Source organism: Nicotiana sylvestris, chromosome 2, assembly GCF_000393655.2.
Source record: "Nicotiana sylvestris chromosome 2, ASM39365v2, whole genome shotgun sequence".
NCBI lineage: Eukaryota > Viridiplantae > Streptophyta > Magnoliopsida > Solanales > Solanaceae > Nicotiana > Nicotiana sylvestris.
The window spans coordinates 139890782-139917265 of record NC_091058.1 but is presented as its reverse complement, the minus strand read 5'-3'; the positions used below and the strand labels follow the sequence as shown (position 1 = coordinate 139917265).

General features: G+C 38.8%; 2 protein-coding genes across 2 annotated transcripts; both read right to left on the bottom strand.

Annotated features, from left to right (window-relative positions):
- Positions 1-1090: 1090 nt before the first annotated feature.
- Positions 1091-2048, bottom strand: LOC138886405 (17.8 kDa class I heat shock protein-like). Its single transcript, XM_070167507.1, has one exon. It carries the CDS (start codon positions 1747-1749, stop codon positions 1270-1272), a length of 480 nt encoding a protein of 159 aa, XP_070023608.1. The 5' UTR covers positions 1750-2048; the 3' UTR covers positions 1091-1269.
- An 8019-nt stretch (positions 2049-10067) lies between these two features.
- LOC104223090 (18.2 kDa class I heat shock protein-like) lies at positions 10068-10944 on the bottom strand. The gene has a single exon (XM_009774444.2). It carries the CDS (start codon positions 10729-10731, stop codon positions 10252-10254), a length of 480 nt encoding a protein of 159 aa, XP_009772746.2. The 5' UTR covers positions 10732-10944; the 3' UTR covers positions 10068-10251.
- Between the last annotated feature and the right edge of the window lie 15540 nt (positions 10945-26484).

The window sequence follows — 26484 nt, the reverse complement described above, 5'->3', positions numbered from 1 at the left end:
TTCTTGTAGTGTTCTGTTTTGTATAAAGTAAATAAAAAAGAGTATGACATAAAAGGGAATGTGAGTAAACTTTTTCAGTTTTTTGGTATGCTTAATTTGGATTGAGCTTTGCTTCAACACAATTAACATGGAAATTTATTATATGGGGGAGTATTTTGATGTTGTCTTGTATTCTTATCAAACATATAAATTAGATATCTTACCAAAATAAACGCTTAATAAAATAAAATATGTAAGTAAAGAAATTTGTGTCAAAACATATTATATATATACATATTTGTGTGGATATAAATAATCATATTAAAGTTAAATTGAGAAGTTTAAAATTAGTTTTTTTTTTCTAAAGAAAAATGCCATTTTATTTGGTACAAAGTAAATAAAAAAAGAGTATCGCATAAAAAGAAGACCTGAGAAACTTTTTCAATTCATTGGTATTCAATTTTGAATAAATATCTACAAACATTAGTATAGAATTCCTCATTATTCTATTTTATATAATGTCGTTAATTACGAGAATCTTTATGTCTTATACTATAATACAGGTGTAGCCAATATGATATAATTGAAATTTCTTAATAGTTTTTTTCTTTTAAATAAAGGTGGCCTGGAAAAGACAAAGATACGCTACTAAGTTAAATTTTGTCTTTGCACTTCTAACTAACTTATTTATCTATGATCATGGATTCATATTTTAGGTAATTTAATTTAAGGGTCTTAAAAGATGACATTGCGTGGCCGTAAATGTTCGACGAAAAGACCATTAAAGTCACATTTTAAATACATTACAATAAAGTTTATTTATGAAATGAAAATATTGTTGCAATGTGCAAAGATCTATCCAATACCATTTACCTAATATAATTGCTCGGTAAAGTTTTATATATTTACGTTTTTGTTTGTGCGTTAGTCACCTCGTTAATAAAAGTAAAATAGAAGTCAGAAGTAAGAAATAATTATTTCGTCGAGTTTCAAATACTCTTGCAACCTTCAATTTCTGGAATTGGGTCTAGCTTTGCACGGACTAAAAATGACAAGTATACGTATAGAGAGCGAAACAGTAAATAAGCGGTTAACAGAAAAGGCACACAAATTACTACATTCATAGAGTAGAAGTGTATATGTAAAACACCCACAAGCATACAAATATGATGATACAGACACATTTTTGAGCTAAAAGCTCCTAAAAACAAGACTTCTAGAAAACAAGACACTGTACACTTCCGAAAGTACAAGTAGATCAGCAGCCACCGAGCGCGCGCCCTCTGTTATTTAACCAGAGATGTCAATGGCCTTCACCTCAGGTTTCTTTTCCTCCATTTTTGGGACAGTCACAGTGAGCACCCCATTCTCCATAGTTGCCTTAATCTCTTCCATTTTGATATTCTCCGGCAACCTAAACCTCCTAAGGAACTTTCCGCTGCTCCTCTCCATGCTGTGCCATTTATCGTTCTTCTCCTCTTGCTCTCTGCTTCTCTCGCCACTAATTTGTAGAACTCTTCCTTCTTCTACCTCCACCTTCACCTCCTCTTTCTTAATTCCAGGAAGATCCACCTTAAAGACATGGGATTCTGGGGTCTCTTTCCAATCAATTCGAGCACTCGCGAAAGCAGCGGTTTCACGAGTAGAGGTTGGAATGTTGGCGACCGTGCCGGAGAAAGGGAAGCCCTCGAAAGGATCCCATATGTTGAGGGAGAATGGATCGAAGATGTTGCTCCTGCGGCCATCAAAGAAGCTTGGAATCAGAGACATTTTTTTATCTGAACGAGGACTTGACTGATGATAATCGGATGATGCTTAAGGCTGGAAATTATAAGGTACTTGATTGTTGTATTCGAATTGTTTGACGACAACCAAAACGTTGCCCAGTGTTATTTATAGGTGGGAGTTTTGGAAGGAAAAAGAAATGGACCAAGGAACTTATCGAGTTTCGAGCGCAATCTAGGATATTCTCGATATAACTATTGATATTGGAACAAGTGAGATCTCTCTAGACTTCCAGAGCGTTCTATGTTCTTCCTATTAAGGGATTACAATTTATAGTTAATGGATATAGGAGGGGGAATATAAAAAGGAAAAATCCAAATGAGTGAAAGACCAAGAATGGGCGGAATATTGATAGGGACGAGTGTTCGGGCAATTCTAATTAGATATAAAAATTTCGATTTGAATTTTTGGTTCTCAAATGGAAGAAATGACGATCCAAATCCAATTCAAATAAACTTGAATTGGATCGAATTTTTTAAATTTGGATTCGAATTAATCAGTTTGGATAATTTGAATTTTCGGTTTTGAGCTTATAAGTTGTAATGTTTCTTGTTTCTACTATAATGAATATCCAAATGAGGTATTCATATTAAATTGCCTAAAAAATCTTTATTTCCATCGCAATCTTCAAAATAAAGTATTCAAATAAAATCAACTTCAAGGAAAAATAACAAAGATATTACTAAGGCCGATAAGAAGTACCAATAGTAAAATCATGTCCAGATAGAAAGTATTGTGATAGTAACTTAGTAATCAATATACGAGATTGTGTCTCATGGTTAGGATATTGGACTTGTTCCTATTGGCATATGAATAATGAATTAAATATAAACTATAAAATTTCAGATTTTCGGATATCCAAAAATCTGCAGTACCAAATCCAATATCCTATCCAAAATCCAATTTTTTTATAAATTAAATCCGAAAATCCAAAAAATTCAGATTTCGGGTTTGCCCAAACTATGCCCACCCCTACTATTTGAACCTAAATTTTTAAAGGAATTTTTACCTCCTATAGCAAAGGTTGATACCTTATTTATTTTAAATAAATACCCTTTTAAAAAATTATATTCCATAGCTACCTTTTACTTTTTATAGGCAAATATCTATTTAAGATTACCTCCTACCCTTAAGCCATAAAATACTTTTTGTATTATTTTTCTCTCTAATTCTTTCAGATTTTTCTCCACCCTCTCTCTCAACGCCAGTCTTTCTCTATGAATACAACCACGATTCTCCACTGATTCATCTCCATTGTCTCGCAAAATTTTCATTGTCAGTGGGCTGGGGTTCTGAATCAATGTCGAAATCAAGCCCTAGAGAGAAATATGGAAGTTTGAAATCTGCTATTGAAAGGTAAATTGAGGGAAATCTGAAAGGAAATCACGAAGATCCACCCCATTTTGATTGTCGTTGCTCAGTAGAAAATACCTTCCAGATCTTTTGTGTTGACATCAATCTTCAACTCTTCTACCAAGAACTCGCAGAACTCAGTCTGGCCTTCTCTAGCAGCAAAAACAATGCCCCTCTTTTGTTAGCATCCTTCACATCTGCCACTGTCCCGGCCAAGCCTTTTCCATTATCCAGTTGCTTTGCCAAATCTGTTTCCACAATCATCATTACAATATGAACAAAGAGGACAGAGTTTGGGGATGAGCAACTTGAAGAGTCTGTTACCTTTTTTTTCATTGCATTTCAATGTATCTCGTTGTATTCTATGTATTTCATTGTATTCGTTATCTTTTTTTCATTGTATTTCAATGTATCTCGCTGTATTCCATGTATTTTATTGTATTCACTGTCTCGCTATATTCCATGAATATATTCATATATATTTTTTAATTAATATAGTTTATGTATTCAGATGTATATATGTATTCAAATGTATCTGCAGTATGTATTCATATGTTTTTGCACTATAGATGACCTGCTATACTTCATGTATTCAATGTATTTTTATATATTTAACTGTATTCAATGTAATTATATAATTTCTTTGAAGATTGCTATATTTTTGAGGTGTTTTTCGGTTGAGAATCTTTTTTATAACTGGAAATACAAATTTTGTGTGTTATAATTGTGTTTGTTGAGTTATATTAGGAGTCTATTATGTTAATTGATTCACTATCTGTTTAAAAACAGCTGAATAGACCATGAATTGCGTCATTTACGTTACTACAAACAACAACAACAACAACAACGACCCAGTATAATCCCACAAGTGGGGTCTGGGGAGGGTAATATGTACGCAGACCTTACCCCTACCCCGAAGGGTAGGGAGGCTGTTTCCAGGAGACCCTCGGCTCAAAAAACAATAGGAGATGATATATTAGTACCATAAAAATGCGTAATAAAAATAACAACAATATATAAGAGATATGAAATATGAAATATAGGATATTAAATACGAAAATACGAAATAGATGGCTGGTATAGTACAACTAGAAGGTAAAGCCCTGCCTCAATAGACGACCAATGACATTCCTAGTCTAACTCCTAACTGGATAGTCTCCCTCTATTGTGTTGTAGAAATATTCACACTCTCCCCTAACCTACAACCCTAATGCTCGACCTCCATAAATCCCTATCAAGGGCCATGTCCTCAGTAATCCTAAGTCGCGTCATTTACGTTACTGTATTCACAAATACATATCGCGAATATAGTCGAATACAATAATCTGTCTAGTTGTAATCCCCTATTTCACGCCAAGAAATACTACTGTATTCATGAATACAGTAGCTTAAATACATCAAATACACTCGAAAAATCCTGAAAACATAGCTATATAAAGTAATATAGTAAATGGTAGCTACAACTAGCTAATAACCACTAAACAATAGTGGTTTGTGAAAATTTCTCATTTTTAAATGATGGAAATAGTTCCTATTTCACAAGAGAAAAATAAAACAAATTTGCAATTTCCCTAATAACTTTTTGCTTTCTTAAGAGTCCTTTTTTTTTTTTTTTTTTTTTTTTTTTTTTACAATTCTAATACTCGCAAGAGATAAGGGAAAAAATTAGAGAGACGGCGAAAATTGAACACCAATTGTATGTCCCCCAAAAAATGAAGTAACATATTATTATATATAATATATATTTTAATTATTATTAATAAAAGATCATAACTTTTTGATATTTAAAAAGTGAGTAAATAAATAAATTTTCTTTCTCGTTAAAGTAATACTTACCGTTCTTTTTAATTCTAATTTTTCCTCTTCTATTTATGTACTCATTTCATTTTAATGATTTTATGAAAGAATTTGAGTGCCTAATCCACACAATATGCACTTGCTTTTACCACTAGACCAAAGTCACAAGGTTTCTTATGTGTCATATTATTGTATAAATTTAACAATATAAGTTTAAGGATTTTTTAATAATTTTAATTTTTATTGAGCCGAATATACAAGACATTCCCTGTCAAAATAAAGATATTCAAATAATCACTACCAAAATTAATGAAGTATGTAACTTATAAATTGTATCAAATTTGAAAAGCTACTGATGTAATTATTTACCTAGAAAATTCAAAATTGCTATCCAGAAGAGTACATCCTTTCAGAGTCTTTGGTGGATACTGTATGTCGACTTAAAAGAATTATACATTGTTAAGTGAAAACAATGGGATATCAAGTTCAAATTCCAATGAAGGCAAAATACGAGCTGATTTCTTCCTATCTAGTATTTAAGTTTTGGTGGATAAAATTTTCTGCCACCTATTGGTAGTGGTTGGTGGGAGGTAATATATGTCCCATAGAATTAATCGAGAGGCACACAAGCTGGTCCGAACATAATCGTACTGAAAAAAAAAAAAAATGATAGCGCTAGCAATTCATTGGTAAAGCGGACGTCAGAATTGGGACTAGTGAAGTGCCAATCCTCCACGTTTGAGTGAGAGTTATGCATAAATCACAATGCACAACATGATAGCATTAAAATGTTCAGTTTTTCTGATTGTGGCTATAATCTGGAGTAAAGAATGTTTGCTAATTGTCTTGAATCTTAATCGTTTGTCTTCGAAGGCTATAATCATATTAATTCTTTGGAAATTGGTAATAATAATACAGCTAAGATCCCTGGATGGCGCAAGGATTTAGTTACCTAATTATTCAAGGAATTTTCAATATGCAAATCAGCTACAAAGAGGAAGGTGCGAACCTTGGCTTGGGTGGTTGTGCAGATCGCTTAGAGGTTTTATAATGCAGACTAGACAGATTATGGCCCGCATATTATAATAGCTGGAATACTTATTCTTATTTTGATTGTTTATATAACAGAGTTAATTAATCTTGATAACTTTTGTACTGATATTGGGCAGACAAATTTGCAGAACGACAAAAGAAGAAACAGAAAGATGTACATGGTAATAATTCATATATAAATAATATTGCACAGTCATTGCTTCAGACTATATAGCACATACATTTAGGAAACGGAAAAAGTTATCCAAGTTGTACAAAATTTAACAAAACATCGATTCAGTGGGTGTTGTGTGCTCGCAAAATGACATAAAGTAATCTTTTTACATATATACGATCTATACAATGACAAGATAAGATGTGTTCCCTGTACTGTAATTTGATTTTTTTTAGTCTACAATAAAACTATTGGCACATGAAAAAATTATATGTTAAAACTATAATTGGTAAGCATGTTCTATGTTACAAGCTCTTCATGCAAATTCTCTGCATCTAACACAATTCACCCATAAATATTTTGTCCCACAAAATGAATTTCCAACAAAAATAATAATATAGCCGGTGATATTTTCTCCTCTCAAATGTGAATACTTCACCCACAAGACCATACAATCTCAACATCATTGTTGTGTCCCTGCCAAAGAAACCTATGTTAGCTGATTCCAAATTTGATTTTTTAGTAAAAAGATATTCATATTAAATATTGGTTAGTAACACGTGATAGAAAGACCACACTATAGCTCTGCTGCAATAGCAAGTAAGAATAAAGCCATACAATTAATATAAGAAAATACCAGTTTATAGAGGCATAAGTATGAGAAAAATGATAAGAAGTTCCTTAAGTACTGCACTTGGAATTCTTGTTAATTAATCTTTTGCTGCTTGCCTGAAGCTGATAACCATGAAAATTAATACTACAATACACATCTTGAATTATTAGCTTAGCATGAACCCCACTTCGAACAAGAATAACCTAATGTATAACAGAGGTCTAATAATGATTACCCACTTGAGTTGTTCAAAATTGCTCAAATAACATTTCAATCAAGAAAAAGCAATCATCTTATATATTCAATTTACCTGATACACTAATACCAACCAAACTACTTCAGCCATTTCTCGTTTTCATTTCCAACTCAAAGAAACCAAATAAATAATTCAGCATGATACTTTATTATAGCAACATTTGTTTCTCTTCTTTTATTAGTATATTCAAGAAACAACATAAACAAATCCACGACATGCAATCATTTTCTACTACTCATATAATGCTTCAAACATCTAAAATTTTACCAAATTAACGATCAATTCATCGCTCAACTTCTGCGCACCGAATCTATTTCAAGATTTTTTGTTTTTTTGACCTAAGGTAAATCACCAATAGCTATAAGACACTATCAACCACATTTGAGCACCCCATAATGGTTGATTTACAATTTTTTGGGAGTCCTAAATTGTTTATCAGCTTTGTATCGAGGTACTTAGAATATCAATACTCACCTTAAGCATAATAGATAGAACTTAATATTGTTGCGTGCTTAGTGTCTTGATTAATACATGTATATCATTTATGCGGGGGCTATGTTATATCTCTAACATATCCCTCATTTTGATTCATTGGTCAGTGCCATCAATTCTACTATTTAGTCTTTTTCCTCATACAACAAATCTTGCTTGGTCTTTCCTAAAGTTAAGGTCATTATTTCACAGCTGGTCAGGTAGTTCAATAATGTTAAAAGGCTTAAACAATTCCATAAGTTCGTGCAGAAAATACTAAAATGGCTACACATTAGAAAATTCACAAAAAGGCAGCAATAAAAATTCAAATAAGCAAAGTAAGCAGTGGGAAGCAACATCTATATGGAATGTTTAATATTTTATTTTTTGGATTTCCACCTTATTAGTTATCTTCAGATTAATTTATCATGTCATCTTTTAGAATGTCTCCAAGTTTCAACTTCTTATCTTAAAAATAAGCTTCCTCAAGAATGAGAAATAAGATGAGGAAAAATGACTACAGGAACACGAAAAAAAGTACCTTGTACTGGACAAAAAGAGACCACATACCTAATACAGAAAACAACAGTGGCAACCTTTGCATCGCATAGAACGGAAGGTCCCCAACTTCTTCAAAAAATCCAACAAGCTTCTTCTAGAGTCTGCCTTTCATCCAACTTTCCTGCAATTCACATTCTCTGTCAATATTCACCAAAAGCCAACTTTATTCTCTGGATAAAAAGAACTCTACAACGATGCCTTCTCTAATGTTCTTATTAAACAGAAAGTGCATAAACGATGGGACAAAATAAGGGGCAAGGACAGGGAGAAACACAGGAAGAATGCAGATAAGGAGAGAAATCTGGTAGCTAATGCTGCATGTAATAGAGCACCATATTGCTACCTCCTAGGCATGTGGAGGACTATTCATATGTGTAATGTTTGTACAGAAAATAGATTAATCAATCGCTAATTTGACTGTGAGGCAATGTTACAGCCTCATCCTCACATAAAATGAAACACAAAACAGAAATCGACAGACAATACAAATAAATTCTTTGTATTAGGAGACACAATCTAAAAATGCCAAGATAATATATGTTGTTGCACGACTATCCGACATCAAAAGTATGAGATGGTACTGAAAATACATTCTACCATTTACGATATATAATGCATGGTCCTAAAGTGAATTTGAATGTTTAAAAAATCAAACGCTTATAACTTAATCTGATCTAAAAGAGAATAAAACCCAAAAGCATACACGTAGTACCTAATGCATCTCTGCCCCTTATATGAAGAGCAATTTGAAGGAGTTTAAAAATATATACTTTGATGACCACATCATTAAGGAAAAATAGTTCCAATTCTTTTTCTTGTAGCGCTAAAGCAGAAAACATACTTTGTTTATTTAATACAAAGAGAACAATAAACCTCAAAAGACAACATTAATAGAACCAAAAAGACCACATAATTTAATTACCGTGACAAAAAGTATAGACTATACTGAATCTCAAAACTTGGAGCAGCTTCAACTTTAGTATATCTTTCAGCACGAGCCTACGCAGAAAAAAAAAGCATCCAAATACCTCGCAATATAGCGTTTGTGAGTATTGCTCAATGGGGGAAATTCAATCTGAGAGTGAAATATAGTATAAAATTGACGAAAAAAATATTCACATGTATGTAAAAAATCCAATGTAAACATCCTGTTAGCAAAAAATGAATTGCAGAAAAACCCACCAAAATAAAGAGCTTACACTTTGAAAGATGAACGCCATAGGAAGAAGCTAGAATTTGAGATTGAAGAAAGAAACATACAGATATAGGAATAGAGAAAGAGAAGGCAAAAGAGAGAAATAGATAAAATATCTAAAATACTATCTATTTGAAATTAAATGACAAATAACAAACCCAGACACGATGGACGGAAAAACTGTAGAAGATTTAGAGCCACAAAAAAAAGAGAGGGGTATGTGGCAATTCAATTTGGGGGCAAAAGCCACACAGTTTATACATAAAAATAAATGGCAAAGTAAAATAACATTTATGCCCGTGACCGACCAACAAGCCTTTTATGACATGTCAGTACTTGATGCTCAAAGGGTTCGTTCAGAAAGAAGTAGCAGATGAAGTTTATCCCAAATTGGGAAACACAGAGTTGTATTCCAAGTCTAATTGGAGATAAGGAAATGCGAATTCCTAAAAGAGGATACGAAGGATAAGAAAAGGCTAGAAATGTCTAATGCTGATGGAGGATGATTGCATCAAGAACTGATTAGCAATGGTGGATGATTAACAAAGTACAATTGAAAGAAGCTTGCAGTGAGGAAGGACACGACTATTATCAGATCAATAAAAATTAAAATTAAAATTAGCAATGTAAAATTACCACTTTGTCCTTGGCCGACCATCAAGGCTTTTCTATATAGTAGAAAAATCACTAGCTTCATGTACGATTTGTAATGGTGCTTCTGTTTCAGACTCGACAAACTCGAATTGTAGTTTGCAATCGATGCTGCAGCGCATTTGATGATGATGATTCAGGCGCAGCCACGAAGCACAACTCACGAAGCAATCTCATATGTGAATGATAGACAAATTAATTGATACAACAATAAAATAAGAAGTGTTATTATAGTAACATTACAACCATCTTTCACAAACAAACTTGACACCCGATCACCAACCAGATTACATTATAAGGAGCATAGCTCACAGAGACACAGATTATACATTATGAATCTATAACAGAGGAGAGACACTTGCAATGTGTAAGGAAAGAAAGATTTAACCAGATATCTCAATGGCTTTGACCTCAGGCTTCTTCACTTCCTCTTTGGGAACTGTAACGGTGAGCACACCATTTTCCATACTAGCCTTCACCTGATCCATCTTGACATTCTCCGGCAACCTAAATCGCCTAAGGAATTTGCCGCTGCTCCTTTCAACACGGTTCCACTGGTCATTCTTCTCTTCTTGCTCTTTGCTTCTCTCTCCGCTAATCTGCAGCACTTTGCCTTCTTCCACCTCCACCTTCACCTCTTCCTTCTTCAACCCCGGAAGATCAGCTTTGAAAACGTGCGCTTCTGGAGTTTCTTTCCAATCAATCCTAGCGTTGGCGAAGGCAGAGGTTTCGCGAGCCGAGCTGGGGACATTGGCCAAATTGCTGGAAAGGGGGAAACCTTCAAAGGGATCCCACATGTCAAAAGAGAATGGATCAAAGACGTTGCTTCGTCGACCGCCTAAAATGCTTGGGATAAGAGACATTCTTGACTGAGAGAGCTTTTGAGAGTCGGAGATTGCTTCGATTGTTATTAGATGTTTGCTGATTTGGAACGCAAGAGAAGTGAGTTATATATAGGAGGAAATAAAAGAGTCCGGCAACTTCAAGATTTTTCTGATCTTTTCTTGAATATCAAATTTTGTGGAAGAATGTTTGGTTCTGTAACTTTCTCGAACATAATTCATAATCTTCTAGAAATGAAGACTGTAACGACAATCAAGTCCATATCTTCTTACTTGGGCCTTTATGCATGCTGGGTTGGCCCATACAATTAATTCCATCAGTTGAAAGTTTATAGAACTAATCTTAGGTTACCCGTGTTGCGGGTGTACCCTATATTAATGACAATAATTATACAAAAATATATAAATAACACTCAAAGCATGATTTTACTCACAAAATAAATATTAAGTAAAACTTTGACTTCTCAAAAATAATAAATATTGATCATGAAATTGACACTCATATAATGAATTATATTCATTTATTCATGATCGTGTCTCATAATATTTATTGAAGTAACAAATTAAATTAATGTATACAAAAGAAAATATGTTAGTAATTTGAAATTAGAATATCTTATGAATATTGCTTTTGTCTTAATAACCATGTATATAATGATTCGTTATGTAGTAATCAATAAAAATGGACAATTAAGTTAATACTTTAATCATTTAATATTGAGAAAAATAATTAAATGTTAATTTTATCCTATTTAAAATTTATTTTTAAATGCTAAAGGTGTTACTAATATTTAGCTCTGAGGCATATGCTCTTATAATAGTTCATATATATTTTTATTGATTAAATAAATATAACAACATATACTTTGCGCGCAAGAAAGAAAGAAGATTGTCTTTTGTCTATTAAAATGAACTTGAAAATCGCTTTTCATTTTTTTTTTGTTGAAAAACTCTTAGATCTTCAAAAGCTATGTATTCTTGCTAAAACTGAAAAGTTAAACATATAGAATTGGAACTAAGTTTAATTTGAACATATTGAATGATGGTTGTGGAAATTTATGGGGTACAATTTCTTCCTTTATTGAGTTAGCTATATACATGATCAACATTCATCAAATTCAAAAATTTAAATTTTTTATTTTATAATTAAATATAACTTGTAGTAAGTATATTTACATATTGAGATTAGGTACATGCGTATAAGAGGTACTGTGAATTTCATCAAATAATAAAGACTCCTAACCTAAAAGAAAAGGAAATTGCATGTGAGATTTAAGCAAAAAAATTTAACAACAATAAAATCTCATAAAACTAAAAGGTACTCCCTCCGGTCCAAAACATGGGGTCGGTTGTGCTAATACTACACGCTGCAGTGTGTGCAGATATTGGTACCGAAGCGTTTGGACCGCAGTGAGGTTGCTGCCTTCAGTCCAACAGGCGGCCTGAGGTAGTCCTGCAGGCGTCCGTGGGCCTTGGCGTCTCCTTCTATCTTTCCTCTTTCTATTTTTTTACTTATTCAGAGACAGATTCGTGTACTTTTATTCGGACTTTATTTGTAGTATCTTAGACAGTCTGTGAACTTGTGACACCAAATTCTGGGTAGAGTTGTATTTAGACTTCCACAGCTTGTATTAAGATAAATTATCAAATTTTGTCTTCTGCTTAATTATTTTCGATATTTGTATGATATCTACTCATCACTGATAATGGTTTAAAACTAGAAAAGGTTAAGTAATTAGAATAATTTAGCTTGCTTAGCTTTCACCAATAGGTGCCATCACGACTCTCGTAGGTGGGAAATCCGGGCCGTGACAAGTTGGTATCAGAGCTCTAGGTTACATGGGTCTCACAGTTCACAGACAAGCTTAGTAGAGTCTGAGGGATTGGTACGGAGACGTCTGTATTTATCCTCCATAGGCTACAGAGTTAGGAAAAACTTCACATTTATTCTTTCCTGTCGTGCGATTTGGTTTCTCAATGTTAATTGGATTTCTACTTTGTTCTTTTGCAGATGGCGAGAACACGTGCTTCCTCATCCACTGACCAGCAGCCCGAGCCCCCAGCATCAGCTCTCACGAGGGGCAGAGGGCGAGGCCAAGGTAGGGGCAGAGCTAAGCCCAGAGTAGCGACACCAGTGACGGACCCTCAAGTTGACTTTGATGACGAGGCCCAGCTCTGGTCCCCAAGGGGTTTATTGCTACCCCATACTCCAGGATGCTCTGGTCTGTCTAGTGGGCCTTATGGAGAGTGTCACCCGGGCAGGCTTGCTTCCTGTAGTACCAGCCGTCTCTCAGGATAAAGGAGGAGCCCAAACTCTTGATACTCATACTCCGGAGCAGATGGCTCTCCAGTTTCAGACTCCAACAACTCAGCCAGTTAGAGCAGTTCAGCCGGGTGTGGTAGCTCAGATCGGTGATGGAGCAGCTATGTCTTCCGATGCTTTGTGGAGGTTGGACAGGTTCACCATGCTTTTCACTACTACTTTCAGCGGTGCATCTTCTGAGGATCTCCAGGATTATTTAGACAGATATCATGAGGTTCTCAGGAACATGGGGATAGTGGAGACCAATGGGGTCAATTTTGCTATTTTTCGCTTGTCTGGTTCCGCTAAAACTTGGTGGAGGGATTGTTGTTTGGCTAGACCAGGCAGATCACCAACTTTGACTTGGGAGCAGTTTACTCAGCTATTTCTGGAGAAGTTTCTCCCCATCGCTCAGAGAGAGATCTATGAGAGGTAGTTTGAGCGTCTCCAGCAGGGTTCTATAACTGTTACTCAATATGAGACCAGATTCATCGACTTAGTCCGTCATGCTCTTATCATACTTCCCACCGAGAGATCTACTGTTTTACTAATGCCCGAGGGGCTTGTGATGATTTTTTGGACTGAGTGCGGCCGAGGGCCAGAGGTGAGGATACACTGAGTGATATGAGGCTGAGGGCCTGAGATACATTTATACGCCACAAGGTGGCTTGAGTGATGTGAGGCCGAGAGCCGAGAGTTGATGCCATGAGATGGCTTGATATTGCACTTGGGCCGTAAGGGGCCCCTACGGAGTTTGCACACCCCCAGTGAGCGCGGGTACCCATTGTGATCTTAGAGTGAGCCCGAGGGGCTGATACTGTTCTGAGAGTGAACCCGAGGGGCTGATACTATTCTGAGAGTGAGCCCAAAGGGTTGATACGGTTCTGAGAGTGAGCCCGAGGGGCTGATATTGTTCTGAGAGTGAGCCCGAGGGGCTGGTACCGTTCTGAGTTGTTTCCCGAGGGGAAGATTTCTATTTGTTAATTACCTACCAAATTACTTGTTTTACTGGTCGAAAAAGGAAGTTTACTTGATATTTCACTGATTTACTGTTTAAAGTGATTGTACTGCTTCGGTATAGATTGTTTTTTGTTTTCACGTGTTTTCTTGCTTTCAGCCATTATTTATATTTATTACTCACTGAGTTGGAGTACTCACTTTACTCCCTGCACCCCTATGTGCAGATTCAGGCACAGCAGGTCCCACTCCTAAGTGTTGATCCCTCCAGTCCAGGCGGTGTTTCGGAGACTACAAGGTAGTTGTTGGCGTCCGCAGCCCCCGTGTCTCCCTTATCTTATTACTTTTATGTTCTTCAAACAGTTGTACCAGATATTGTATTTAGTAAACTCGTATCAGGTTCCTTAGTTGCTCATGACTTGTGACACCCTGGGTTAAGGCTGTGTCGGGTTGTATTATCGCCTTGTTATCTCTATTTCCGCTAATTGTGCTATTAAATCATGTTTAAATAATTCTTATGCTATTTAACCGCTTAAAAGGACGAATTGGCTTAGACTGGCTGTCTTTGTCTTCACGAGAGGCTCCATCACGACCGGGTTCGGGGTTGGGGTCATGATAAGTTTTTATCAGAGCGTAGGTTACATAGGTCTCACGAGTCATGAGTAAGTTTAGTAGAGTCTCTTGGATCGGTACGGAGACGTTTGTATTTATCCTAGAGAGCCTGCAGAACCTTTAGGAAAAACTTCATATTCTTGAAATTCTTGTCGTGCGAATTTGTTGGTCCGAGTACTAAACTTCTGTTATTCTATTCTCTCATAGATGGTGTGGACGCAAGCTACCGGACGAGGTGGACGACCACCAACGCCACCAGCTGAAACCACCAGAGGCCGTGGATGCGGTCATGGTAGTGGCAGAGGTAGAGCAGCGAGGGCAGCACCTATGGATCCACCAGCCTCCCTAGCTCCGGATCAGACTCCAGCTATGGATGCTCTAGCAGCACCAGTTCAGGCACCAGCTATGCCCATCATGATTCCAGGTCTTCAGGAGTCCTTGGCACAGATCTTATCAATTTGCACTGGCCTGGCTCAGGCAGTTTTAGCCACCACAGCAGTAGCTACTTCACAGGACGGGGGAGGCAGTCAGACCCCCACTACTCGCACACCTGAGCAGGTAGTGCAGGGACTTCATATGCCATGGGCACCTCTAGCCCAGTTGGTTGCACTAGCTCAGGAGTTTGTTGTGCCATCTATGCCGGATGATGAGCAGCGTCATCTTAAGAGGTTTGGCAGACTCGAGCCTCCAACGTTTAGCGGAGCAGAAGGCGAAGATGCCCAGGGTTTCTTGGATAAGTGCCAGCGGATGCTCCATACAGTAGGGATTCTCGAGTCTAGTGGTGTGGCATTTACAACCTTTCACTTTTTTGGGGCTGCCTTCACTTGGTGGGAGGCATATGAGAGGCGTAGGCCTGTGGGAGCAGCACCCCTCACTTGGCAGGAGTTCTCCATTCTCTTCCTGGAGAAGTATGTGCCGCAGTCTCGCAGAGAGGAGCTACATAGGCAGTTTGAGTGGTTACGACAGGAGGATATGACTGTGTCACAATATGAGTCGAGGTTTATTGAGTTGGCTCGTCATGCCGTCTGAATGGTTCCGACAGATCGTCAGATGATTAGGAGATTTGTTGATGGCCTTACTTATCATCTTCGTATTCTTATGACCACACAGAGAGTGATGGGTGCTACGTTCGAGGAGGTGGTTGATATCGCCCGTGAGAGTGAGACGGTTCGCAGTTAGGAGCGAGAGGAGAGGGAGGCTAATAGGCCTCGAGGACTAGGTAGTTATAGTAGTGCTCTTTCGAGGGGCCAGCATGGTAGAGGTCGTTCTTTCAGGTCTGCTCAGTCAACCCGTCTAGAGTATCGCAGGGCATCTTCAGGTCGTGGTTATCATGGGTCTCAGCAGGGCCAGCCTTCACTTAGCGCCCTTCCAGCTCAGAGTTCATCTCGTGCCCCGTCAGCTCAGGCTTCTTCTATGCCGAGTGCATCAGCTAGTCACTCCAGTGCGAGGGGTTCCCTTCAGTCTCCTTCTCCAGCACCTGGGAGTTATTTTGAGTGTGGAGAGTTTGGGCATGTGTGGAGGCAGTGTCCTCGTCGTGTTGCTAGTTCGTCCTAGCAGAGGGGTCAGCCCTCGACTTCTGCTCCAGTTACTTCACCACCCGCCCAGCCAGCTAGGGGTGGAGGTTAGGAAGCCAGGGGTCGCCCCAGAGGGGGAGGTCGATCAGTCGGTGGCCAGGCTCGTTTCTATGCTCTCCTAGGCAGACCCGATGTTGTTGCTTCAGATATTGTTATCATAGGTATTGTTTCAGGCTGCCACGGAGATGCCTCTGTATTATTTGATCCTGGTTCCACCTTTTCTTATGTGTCATCATATTTTGCTTGTTATTTGGGTACGCCCCGTGAGTTTCTTGCTTTACCTATTCATGTATCTACCCCGGTGGGTGATATTGTTGTTGTAGACCGTGTGTACCAGTCATGTGTGGTGACTATTGGGGGTCTGGAGACCCGAGTGGATCTATTACTATTGAGCATGGTGGATTTTGATGTCATTTTTCGCATGGATTGGTTATCTCTGTGTCGTGTTATTCTGGACTGTCATGCTAAGACAGTCACATTGGCTATGCCGGGTGTGCCACGGATAGAGTGGCGAGGTGTGACTTATTACGTTCCTAGTAGAGTCATCTCTTTCTTGAGAGCCCAGCATATGGTTAGGAAGGGTTGTCTTTCATTCCTAGCATTTGTAAGGGATGTCGGAGTTGAGACTCCTAGTATTAATTCTGTTCCAGTTGTGAGGGATTCTCCGATGTGTTTCCTGCAGACCTGCCAGGCATGCCACCGGATAAAGATATTGATTTTAGTATTGACCTGGTGCCGGGCACTCAGCCCATTTCTATTCCACCTTATCGTATGGCACCAGTGGAGTTGAAAGAATTGAAGGAGCAACTTCAGGAGCTCCTAGATAGGGGTTCATTCGGCCTAGTGTGTCACCTTGGGTGCACCGGTTCTGTTTGTGAAGAAGAAGGATGGCACAATGAGAATGTGCATTGATTATAGGCAATTGAACAAGGTAACAATTAAGAACAAGTATCATTTGCCTCACATTGATGATTTATTTGACCAGCTTCAGGAAGCAAGGGTGTTCTCCAAGATTGATCTCCATTCAGGTTATCACCAGTTGAAGATCAGGGACTCAGATATTCTTAAGATGGCCTTTAGGACCCGATATGGTCATTATGAGTTCTTGGTGATGTCTTTTGGGCTGACCAATGCCCCAGCAGCTTTCATGCATTTGATGAACAACGTGTTCCGGCCTTATCTCGATTCATTCATCATAGTCTTCATCAATGATATTCTAGTGCATTCGTGTAGTCAGAAGGAGCACGCGGAGCATTTGAGAGTTGTATTGCAGAGATTGAGGGAGGAGAAGCTTTATGCAAAATTCTCAAAGTATGAGTTTTGGCTTGGTTCAGTGGCTTTCTTGGGGCACGTGGTATCCAGCGAGGGTATTCAGGTTGATCCGAAGAAGATAAAGGCGGTTCAGAGTTGGCCCAGACCGTCCTCAGCCATAGAGATTCGCAGTTTTCTTGGTTTGGCACGCTATTATCGCCGGTTTGTTCAGGGATTCTCATCTATCGCATCGCCCTTGACCAAGTTGACTCAGAAGGGTGCTACATTTGTATGGTTGGACGAGTGTGAGAAGAGCTTTCAAAATCTCAAGACAGCTTTGACCTCAGCTCTAGTGTTGGTTTTGCCATTAGTTTCAGGTTCATATACCATGTATTGTGATGCTTCGAGAGTTGGAATTAGTTGTGTGTTGATGCAGAAGGGTAGAGTTATAGCTTATGCTTCTCGTCAGTTGAAGCCCCATAAGAAGAACTACCTCGTTCATGATTTGGAGTTGGCTGCCATAGTTCATGCATTGAAGATTTGGAGGCACTACTTTATGGCGTATCTTGTGAGATGTTCACTGATCATCGTAGTCTTCAGCATTTGTTCAAGCAAAAGGATCTTAATTTGAGGTAGCGGAAATGGTTGGAGTTGCTTAAGGATTATGATATCACTATATTGTACCATCCAGGATAGGCCAATGTGGTGGCCGATGCTTTGAGCCGAAAGGTAGTGAGTATGGGGAGTTTGGCATATATTCCAGTAGGGGAGAGACTTCTTGTAGTTGATGTCAGACCTTGGCCAATCGGTTTGTGATGTTGGATATTTGGAGCCCAGTCGGGTATTGGCGTGTGTGGTTTCTCGGTCTTCCTTATATGATCGCATCAGAGAGCACCAATATGATGATCCGCATTTGCTTGTCCTTAGATATAGAGTTCAGCATGATGATGCCAGAGATGCGACCATCGGTGATGATGGAGTGTTGAGGATGCAGGGCCGAATTTGTATGCCCAATGTGGATGGGCTTAGAGAGTTGATTTTGGAGGAGACCCATAGCTCGTGGTATTCTATTCATCCGGGTGCTGCAAAGATGTATCAGGATTTGAGGCAACATTATTGGTGGAGCAGAATGAAGAAAGATATTGTGGGATTTGTAGCTCGGTGTCTCAATTGTCAACAAGTGAAATATGAGCATTAGAGACCGGGTGGCTTGCTTCAGCAGATGGTCATTCCCGGGTGGAAGTGGGAGAGGATCACTATGGACTTTGTTGTTGGACTTCCACGGACTTTGAAGAAGTTCGATGCTATTTGGGTGATTGTGGATCATCTGACCAAGTCCGTGCACTTCATTCATGTGTGTACTACTTATTCTTCAGAGCGGTTAGAAGAGTTATACATTCGGGAGATTGTTCGGCTGCATGGTGTACCAGTTTCTATCATTTTAGATCAGGGTACTCAATTTACTTACTAGTTTTGGAAGTCTGTTGTCGCGACCCAAATCCCGGTCGTGATGGCGCCCAGCACACTACTAGGCAAGCCCGACCATTATTCAACACTTAACCCAATTTATCAAAAATAGCGGAAAGAAATATCAATTAAGCAAGATTAAAGTACTGAAGATTTTAACAAAATACACAATATAATCTCACTAGGACCCGGTGTCATGAATCTGAGCCTCTAGAATACAGAATATTATCCTAATACACGGTATATCCAAAGTCCGATAATGCGGAAATAAAGAGATAGGATAGGAGGGAGAAGATCAATGGTTGCGAACGCCGTGCAGCTACCTCGATACTCCCAGAGGCTGGATCTGCTGACCAACTGGATCTACTGAGCCTGAGACTGCCCTGGATCTGCACACAAGGTGCAGGGAGTAAAGTGAGTACTCCGACCCAGTGAGTAATAAAAGTAACTACATTCCGAAGATAAGAAAATCCACTAAATACACAAAGTAAGCTACAATCCGAATATACAGCAACATATGGAACTGAGCAGCTAAACACTAGTATAAATACAAATACATGAATGCAATGCAATGCATATGATGGTACATTCTAGTACCCACTGCGGCGTGCAGCCCGAGGCATCCATATTTATTTATCGTCGACGGCACTCACTGGAGGTGTGTACAGACTCCGGAGGGACTCCTACAGCCCAAGCGCAATATCTTGGTCAGTCATTGTTACATGACCGGTCAGCCATTGTTACCTGACCAATTTATATCATACAGTGCCATTGTTACCACTGTTCAAGTATGTCATCCAGTGTCATTGTTACCACTATTTCAAGTATATCACATAGTGTCATTGTTACCACTGTTTCAAGTATATCACACAGTGTCATTGTTACCACTGTTTCAAGTCACTTTATAATCAGTCCAGAAAATAATATAATAAGCCCCTTGGGCATTTACAAAACAGAAGTTCCCAGCCCGGAATACATTTAAAAATATCATTTAAGTTTTCAACACTTAGAATTATGGCTGAGTTTGCAAAACAGCATTTAAAACCTTGGACTGAAATTAAATGATATGCAAATCATGCTAAGCAGTAATATCAATCCTCGAAGGATTTTACAAATCGGCACAAGGCCCCAAACATGGCATCAAGCCCAGTAATATCAATGAAGTATGTGAATCAATCACCAGTATAGTATAAACATCACACGGGATGGACCAAGTCACAATCCCCAATAGTATCCAACCACGCACTCTCCATGGAGTGCGTGTCACGCCTCAGTATAGCGTTGCAATGTGAAATTCCGGGGTTTCAAACCCTCAGAACAACATTTACATCTATTACTCACCTCAAGATGGCCAAAAGTCTACTCCGCGATGCCCTTTCCTTTCGAATCGACCTCCTCGCACGTCGAATATTGCCAAAACCACAAGGAATATATTACAATAGGCTAAGGGAATATAACCCAATCGAAAAGACTCGAAAAATACCGAAAATCACGAAATTTGCAAAACCCGAGCCCCAGGCCCACTTCTCGAAAAATTACGAAAGTCACATCACCGGATTCCTCGTCTCGTCACGAGTACGTACATATAAAATTTACCAAAATCGGAGTTCATTTGACCCCTCAAATCACCAAATCTTATTTTCAAATCCCTAGGCCTAAATCCTCAATTTTTCTACAATTTTCATGCTCAAATCCATACATAATTGATGTACTTAACTCAAAATAGGTGGGGATAACTTACCTTCACATTGATGATGAAAATCCCCTCTTGAAGCTCCCCAAAAATCGTCCATACTTTGAAGAAATGAAGAAAAGTGAGCTAAATCCGTGTATAAAAGAATCTGCCTGTGCTTCGTCGAGTTGTACCTTGCACTTGTGCTATACAAGTTGTACATCCTATTAAAATTTTTCTTTGTCGGACACCTTCTGTTTAAACATCCATAACGTCCTGTATAAATATCCAAATGACAAAATGTTTGAAGATTTAGAAACTAGACTCAAAGTTATTTAATTTGATAGGTTGTACACCATATAACTCTTTATATATCCCGAGATATGAGCTTCTAAAGTGCATCGTAAATTCTGCCGAAATTGCTCCAGCAGCCCTTTTCGATCCATCGTAACTTTCTGAGATGATATCCAAATCGCGAATGGTTTAACTTTCCGAAAAATAGAAAGTATGGGCTACAAATTTTGTGTTTTGCACATTTTCGGATTTCTTATAGATTACACGATATGAGCTTCCAAACTGGACTACTCGCACCTAAAATTTTCTGGGCACAGTAGAATTTCTGCAATTTTTCCCAAGTCCGAAATCACTCCGAGACACCTCTGAAACACTCCCGAGCCCTCAGGGCTCCAAACCAAATATGAACACTGACTCTAAAACATCACACGAACTTACTCGAGCGATCAAATCGCCAAAATAACATCAAAATCAATGATTTGGGCCTTAAATCCAAGAATTCTTTCAAATTTCATAAACTTTCAAATTTTCCAATTTAAGGCCGAAACCCGTCAAACAACATCCGTTTGTAACCAAACTTTACAGGAAGCGCTTAACCAACATATATGACTTGTACCGGGCGTCGGAACCAAAATACGAGCCCGATACCATTACTTTCTGATCAAATTTCATTTTCATTTTCCTTAAACATTTTCAGAAAACAATTTCACGAAAAAATTCATTTCTTAGGCCTGGGATCTCGGAATTCGATTCTGGAAACACGTTCAACTCCCATATTTTTCTATGGACATTTCGAGACCGAAAAATCATGGGTCCGGGTCCGTTTACCAAAAATATTGACCAAAGTCAACTTTAACAATATTAAATATCAAAAAATTTCAAATATTTCCCATAATTCATATATTTCAACACAAAGATATTCCGGACACACTACTAAGTCTCAAATAACCTAATGAAGCTATCCAAAGCATAAAATTCGCATTTCGAATCAGATATCAAAATTTTCACTTCCGGCCAAATTTTCTCAAAAACCTTCAATTTTCCATCTTTAGCCGAACGGCTCCAAAATGACCTACGGACCTCCGAATTCACTTCCGATCGCTCTCCCAAATCCAGAATCACCATACGGAGCTACTCCCAGTCTCGGAATCCCAAACGGACATCAGTAACACTGAAATGCATTTTAAACTAAACTGATGCAATTTCTTCTAAAATGCTATCTTCCACAATAGGCGCCAAAACGCTCCCGGGTTATCCAAAACCCGATCCGGGCATACGCCCAAGTCCGAAATCATCATACGAACCTGCTGGAACCTTCGGATCCCAATTCCGAGGTCGTTTACTCAAAATTCCAATCCTAGTTCATTTCTTCAATTTTAAGCTTTCAAAATGAGAATTTCCATTTAGATTTGACTCCAAACTTCCTGAATTTTAATTCTGACCATACACACAAGTCAATATACCTGAGATGAAGCCGCTCATGGCCTCAAACTGCTGAATGACGCGCCGGAGCTCAAAATGACCGGTCGGGTCGTTACAATCTCCCCCACTTAAACATACGTTCGTCCTCGAACGTGCTGAGAACTACACTGAAGTAGTCTGAAATCACTTGTTTAACACATCATGCACCTTCCCATGCTACCACTACTCCGTTGAGCACATTAGCTCGATAATTCTGTAGATATACTTATTTATTCAAGCAAATAAGCCATTAGGCCCAATTCCAACATCCTGAATTTCCCTGCCAAGCCTGTTTCCATCATACGACCACCATATCAATCTCCACACGCTGTACCCAAACATGACTGCATAACTTTGCTGAATTCACACTTTGCATCACTTTACTCATAGAACCACAATAACATTCTTTAAACATAATAGTCGAAATTCCACGAATCTGATGCTCCCATTGCATCTCATGATCTACACAGGTCTTGCTCTAGTTTTTTTTTCAACACCGATACGACTGAAGAGATGTGCCGAAATTCACAACCAACTGCTGAATCAACAATTCATTGGATCTACACTCCTGACAAGTTCCATTACCTTGTCCCAAACCAAAGAATGATCTTTGCTCTATAATATACTTCATATAATCAGTTTGCACTGACCCCAAATCTAGTAACCTCGTCTCACCCAGTACGAACTGCTCAGGAAATAAGCCACCTCAGACATAATCAAAAATCCCACAAGACGCCACAATGTGCCAGTATGCTATCAATTCGAACGTGATAGAAAAGGAAGGCGAACTCTATAAGGAACTACTCAACTCGCACACTAACATAGACTTCCTCAGAAAACAGGGAAACAGAACACACAAAAGCAAATATGGGCACTGAACTGAACATCACACTGTTGCGGCGTGCAACCCGATCCAAACAACATACCCATGGCGGTGTGCCACCCGATCCACATATAGAACTCACATAAGGAGATATACGTCGAGCTGAATAGCTCATCACATCAAAATACCGAATATCGGTCATAAACACACTAAGGTGCATAATATCATTCCCAAGGAAACATATAGCGCTATAGGCTACAAACTCAAGCACAACTGAGGTGTGATACATGATCTAAGTCTCATCCTGCTCATATAACATCACCGCTGAGTGAAACCTCAACACATAAGGAATTTACCAAACCGTCTCACAACTCATACGGTGCAATATATCTTTACATGAATTAACTGACCACGAAATAATAGACCGCGACTATCCTTCTATAAAGAGCGCATTGCTGAAATAAACACAACTGGCCTGACGTAAGGCTCACTTCCACATTTAAATCTATCCACCGACCTCAAGTCGATCCGGATCGTGTCAAGCTAGGCCAATAATCTTTCATAGGTCCATAACCCAATAAACAGAGTGCCCTCTAGGCATAAATTCTCAAATGGATGATATTACCAAAATCCTCATACTTGGTTTAAATTTCTAACTAATCAAGTGACTACATGTCACACTTATACAATATTCCTGTGGGACAAGCTCCCACCATCTTCCGAAATAATTAACGGGTCTGCACATCCAAACCACCGGCTGCACTAACGCTGAAAAGCGATCAAGAATCCCTAACCAGGATGCAAAGCCTTTCTCACAGAACACCGACCTCAGGTGATACTGACGTCAATACCCATCTTACTCAAAACACTGAAACTCATATACTGCTCATCCGAGATCGTGACATCACAGTCATTGACCAAACTGCAACCTTGGTCCTTACTTCAAATTCCATACCACTCACTGCACCTCACGTGCCAATATACGATAGACGCGATTTCCATCACAACTCTGGAACCGCCGATAGGCTAATACTTCATCACATAAGACTTTCCATTTAACTCACTTCAGGAGAACTATAGCAGCATACAGGCGAATCCTCATAATCGTCGAATATGCCAATCTCTAAGTAGTTGTCCAAGCCACCATAACACTTTCTGGGATCCGCCTACTCATAATAGGCCCTAACAAAAGAATGCTTCAGAATAACATCAATCACTGCGGCCGACAAGCCTCACATGCATAACTCGATCACGCTGAACGAACCGATCACTGACACCAGTATACCAACTCAACTATGGCTAATCAATCTACTTCCTTCCAATTTATCCTTGATTGCCTTAGAAATAATAATATCTCCCTTTAACACCTAACTTATTTCAACCAAACTCACCCCGAGTGACCTTAAATCACGAGACCATGCTGTCTCAAATACCATGACCATTTCATGTCTCTCAAATGCTACACCGCAAGTCAAAACATCATAGAACATTCTGTGCCTTTCTTCATAAGCTGCTTCAAAAGCTTGACTCTTAACCGTACTTATAGACTCAAAATCATTAGGCACCACACTTTACCTCTTGAATTAACTAGGACCGCTATTGAGAGCCACCCAGCTCTGACTTGGCCCCGAATGCAACCAACTCTACTGAATTTTATAACATATGAATACCCTCTCGATAAAGCACCTAGAGGGATCACTTCCCTCGAAGCCTGCACCTATACGAGGCATAAATCATGAATCTTCCCTCAAGTCTGAACATGAGCCAATAAGGCTAACCATAGCATGCATCCAACAATTCATTTACTCAAATTACCACTCATGGTCCTTTTTCGTAGCTGCAATAACCCACCAATACGCCAATAACCAGAATTCACGCAGGTAATAAACCGTGCAATCAGCTAATCAACAGCAAGCTCCCCAACTTGGCTCGAAGCCATAGATCACAACACATATACTCTATTGTTGTCGTAATATCATGGTGAGATTAAACTCACTCCATCATAAACTCGTGGAAACACGAATCATCTGGAATTTTAACTCTTCTGCAATTCTTGAATTTACTCATACAACAGTTAAGCCCACTCTCTAGGCGACCAATATATTTTTTTTTCTTTTAAGTCCTAAATTTTTCAAAAATTTCGGCAGAGCCTCCTTTGTAATTGGTCCTATCCACCTGCCAGAGAATCACCAAAACCATCCTAACAACACATCCACAACTTGACAAAGCATCACAATGCATATCAATTACATAAATCTAAATTGATACATGGACATGCGTTGCACCTATTTGAATCATAACACATAGAAAATACCCTTCAACCCTCCATTATTGGGCTATTCAACCAAGTAGGAACATATTCTTCCTTTAATATTTTCGACCTTCAAGGTGGTCTCCTTGACTCAACGATTTCGTCATAATACATTTACGGAAGCGATCTCAGCTCCCAGACTTATCTAACTAGGAGACACGAAAAATATTCTTCACGCGCCCATAACTCGGGCTACTCAACAAATCACAATAAGAAACGAATCACTTAACAGTTCATCTACTATCCAGTAGGCTTCTTCGCCACTACCAAGTCGTACAAATACACCTCGCAACACTAACATACTCATCACGTGGATATCCAACCGCCATTCCGGCTAACAAGGACAATAATGAACATATGAGTTCAAAACACTTGCTCACAAAATCAGCACCTCGGTGCTCAAGCCATTGGCAAAGATTTGGCCTCAAGTCCTCCAGACTGGTCTAACTTCAAACTCACAGAGATTACACCTCGCCCCTCGATCGGGGAATCAAAAGCCATCAAGACACATCTGATACTGAGCGCCCGTTGGTGTATACGATCACGCGGAAGGAATTTCAAAAGTTTCTTTTCAAGCTGAATCAAGGACGCACGATAATAATTCAAGAATGTGAAGTTTTCCTAAAGGTTCGGCAGCCTCTCGAGGATAAGTACAGACGTCTCCGTACCGATCCGCGAGACTCTACTAAACTAGCTCATGACTCACGAGACCAAGTAACCTAGGCTTAGATACCAACTTGTAGCGACCCAAATCCCGGTCTTGATGGCGCCCAGCACACTACTAGGCAAGCCCGACCATTATTCAACACTTAACCCAATTTATCAAAAATAGCGGAAAGAAATATCAATTAAGCAAGATTAAAGTACTGAAGATTTTAACAAAATACACAATATAATCTCACTAGGACCCGGTGTCACGAATCTGAGCCTCTAGAATACAGAATATCATCCTAATACACGGTATATCCAAAGTCCGATAATGCGGAAATAAAGAGATAGGATAGGAGGGAGAAGATCAATGGCTGCGAACGCCGTGCAGCTACCTCGATA

What these genes read in the sequence shown, in the direction of transcription:
- LOC138886405 (XM_070167507.1), bottom strand. Translation starts at nt 1,749, where the DNA reads ATGTCTCTGATTCCAAGCTTCTTTGATGGCCGCAGGAGCAACATCTTC.
- LOC104223090 (XM_009774444.2), bottom strand. Translation starts at nt 10,731, where the DNA reads ATGTCTCTTATCCCAAGCATTTTAGGCGGTCGACGAAGCAACGTCTTT.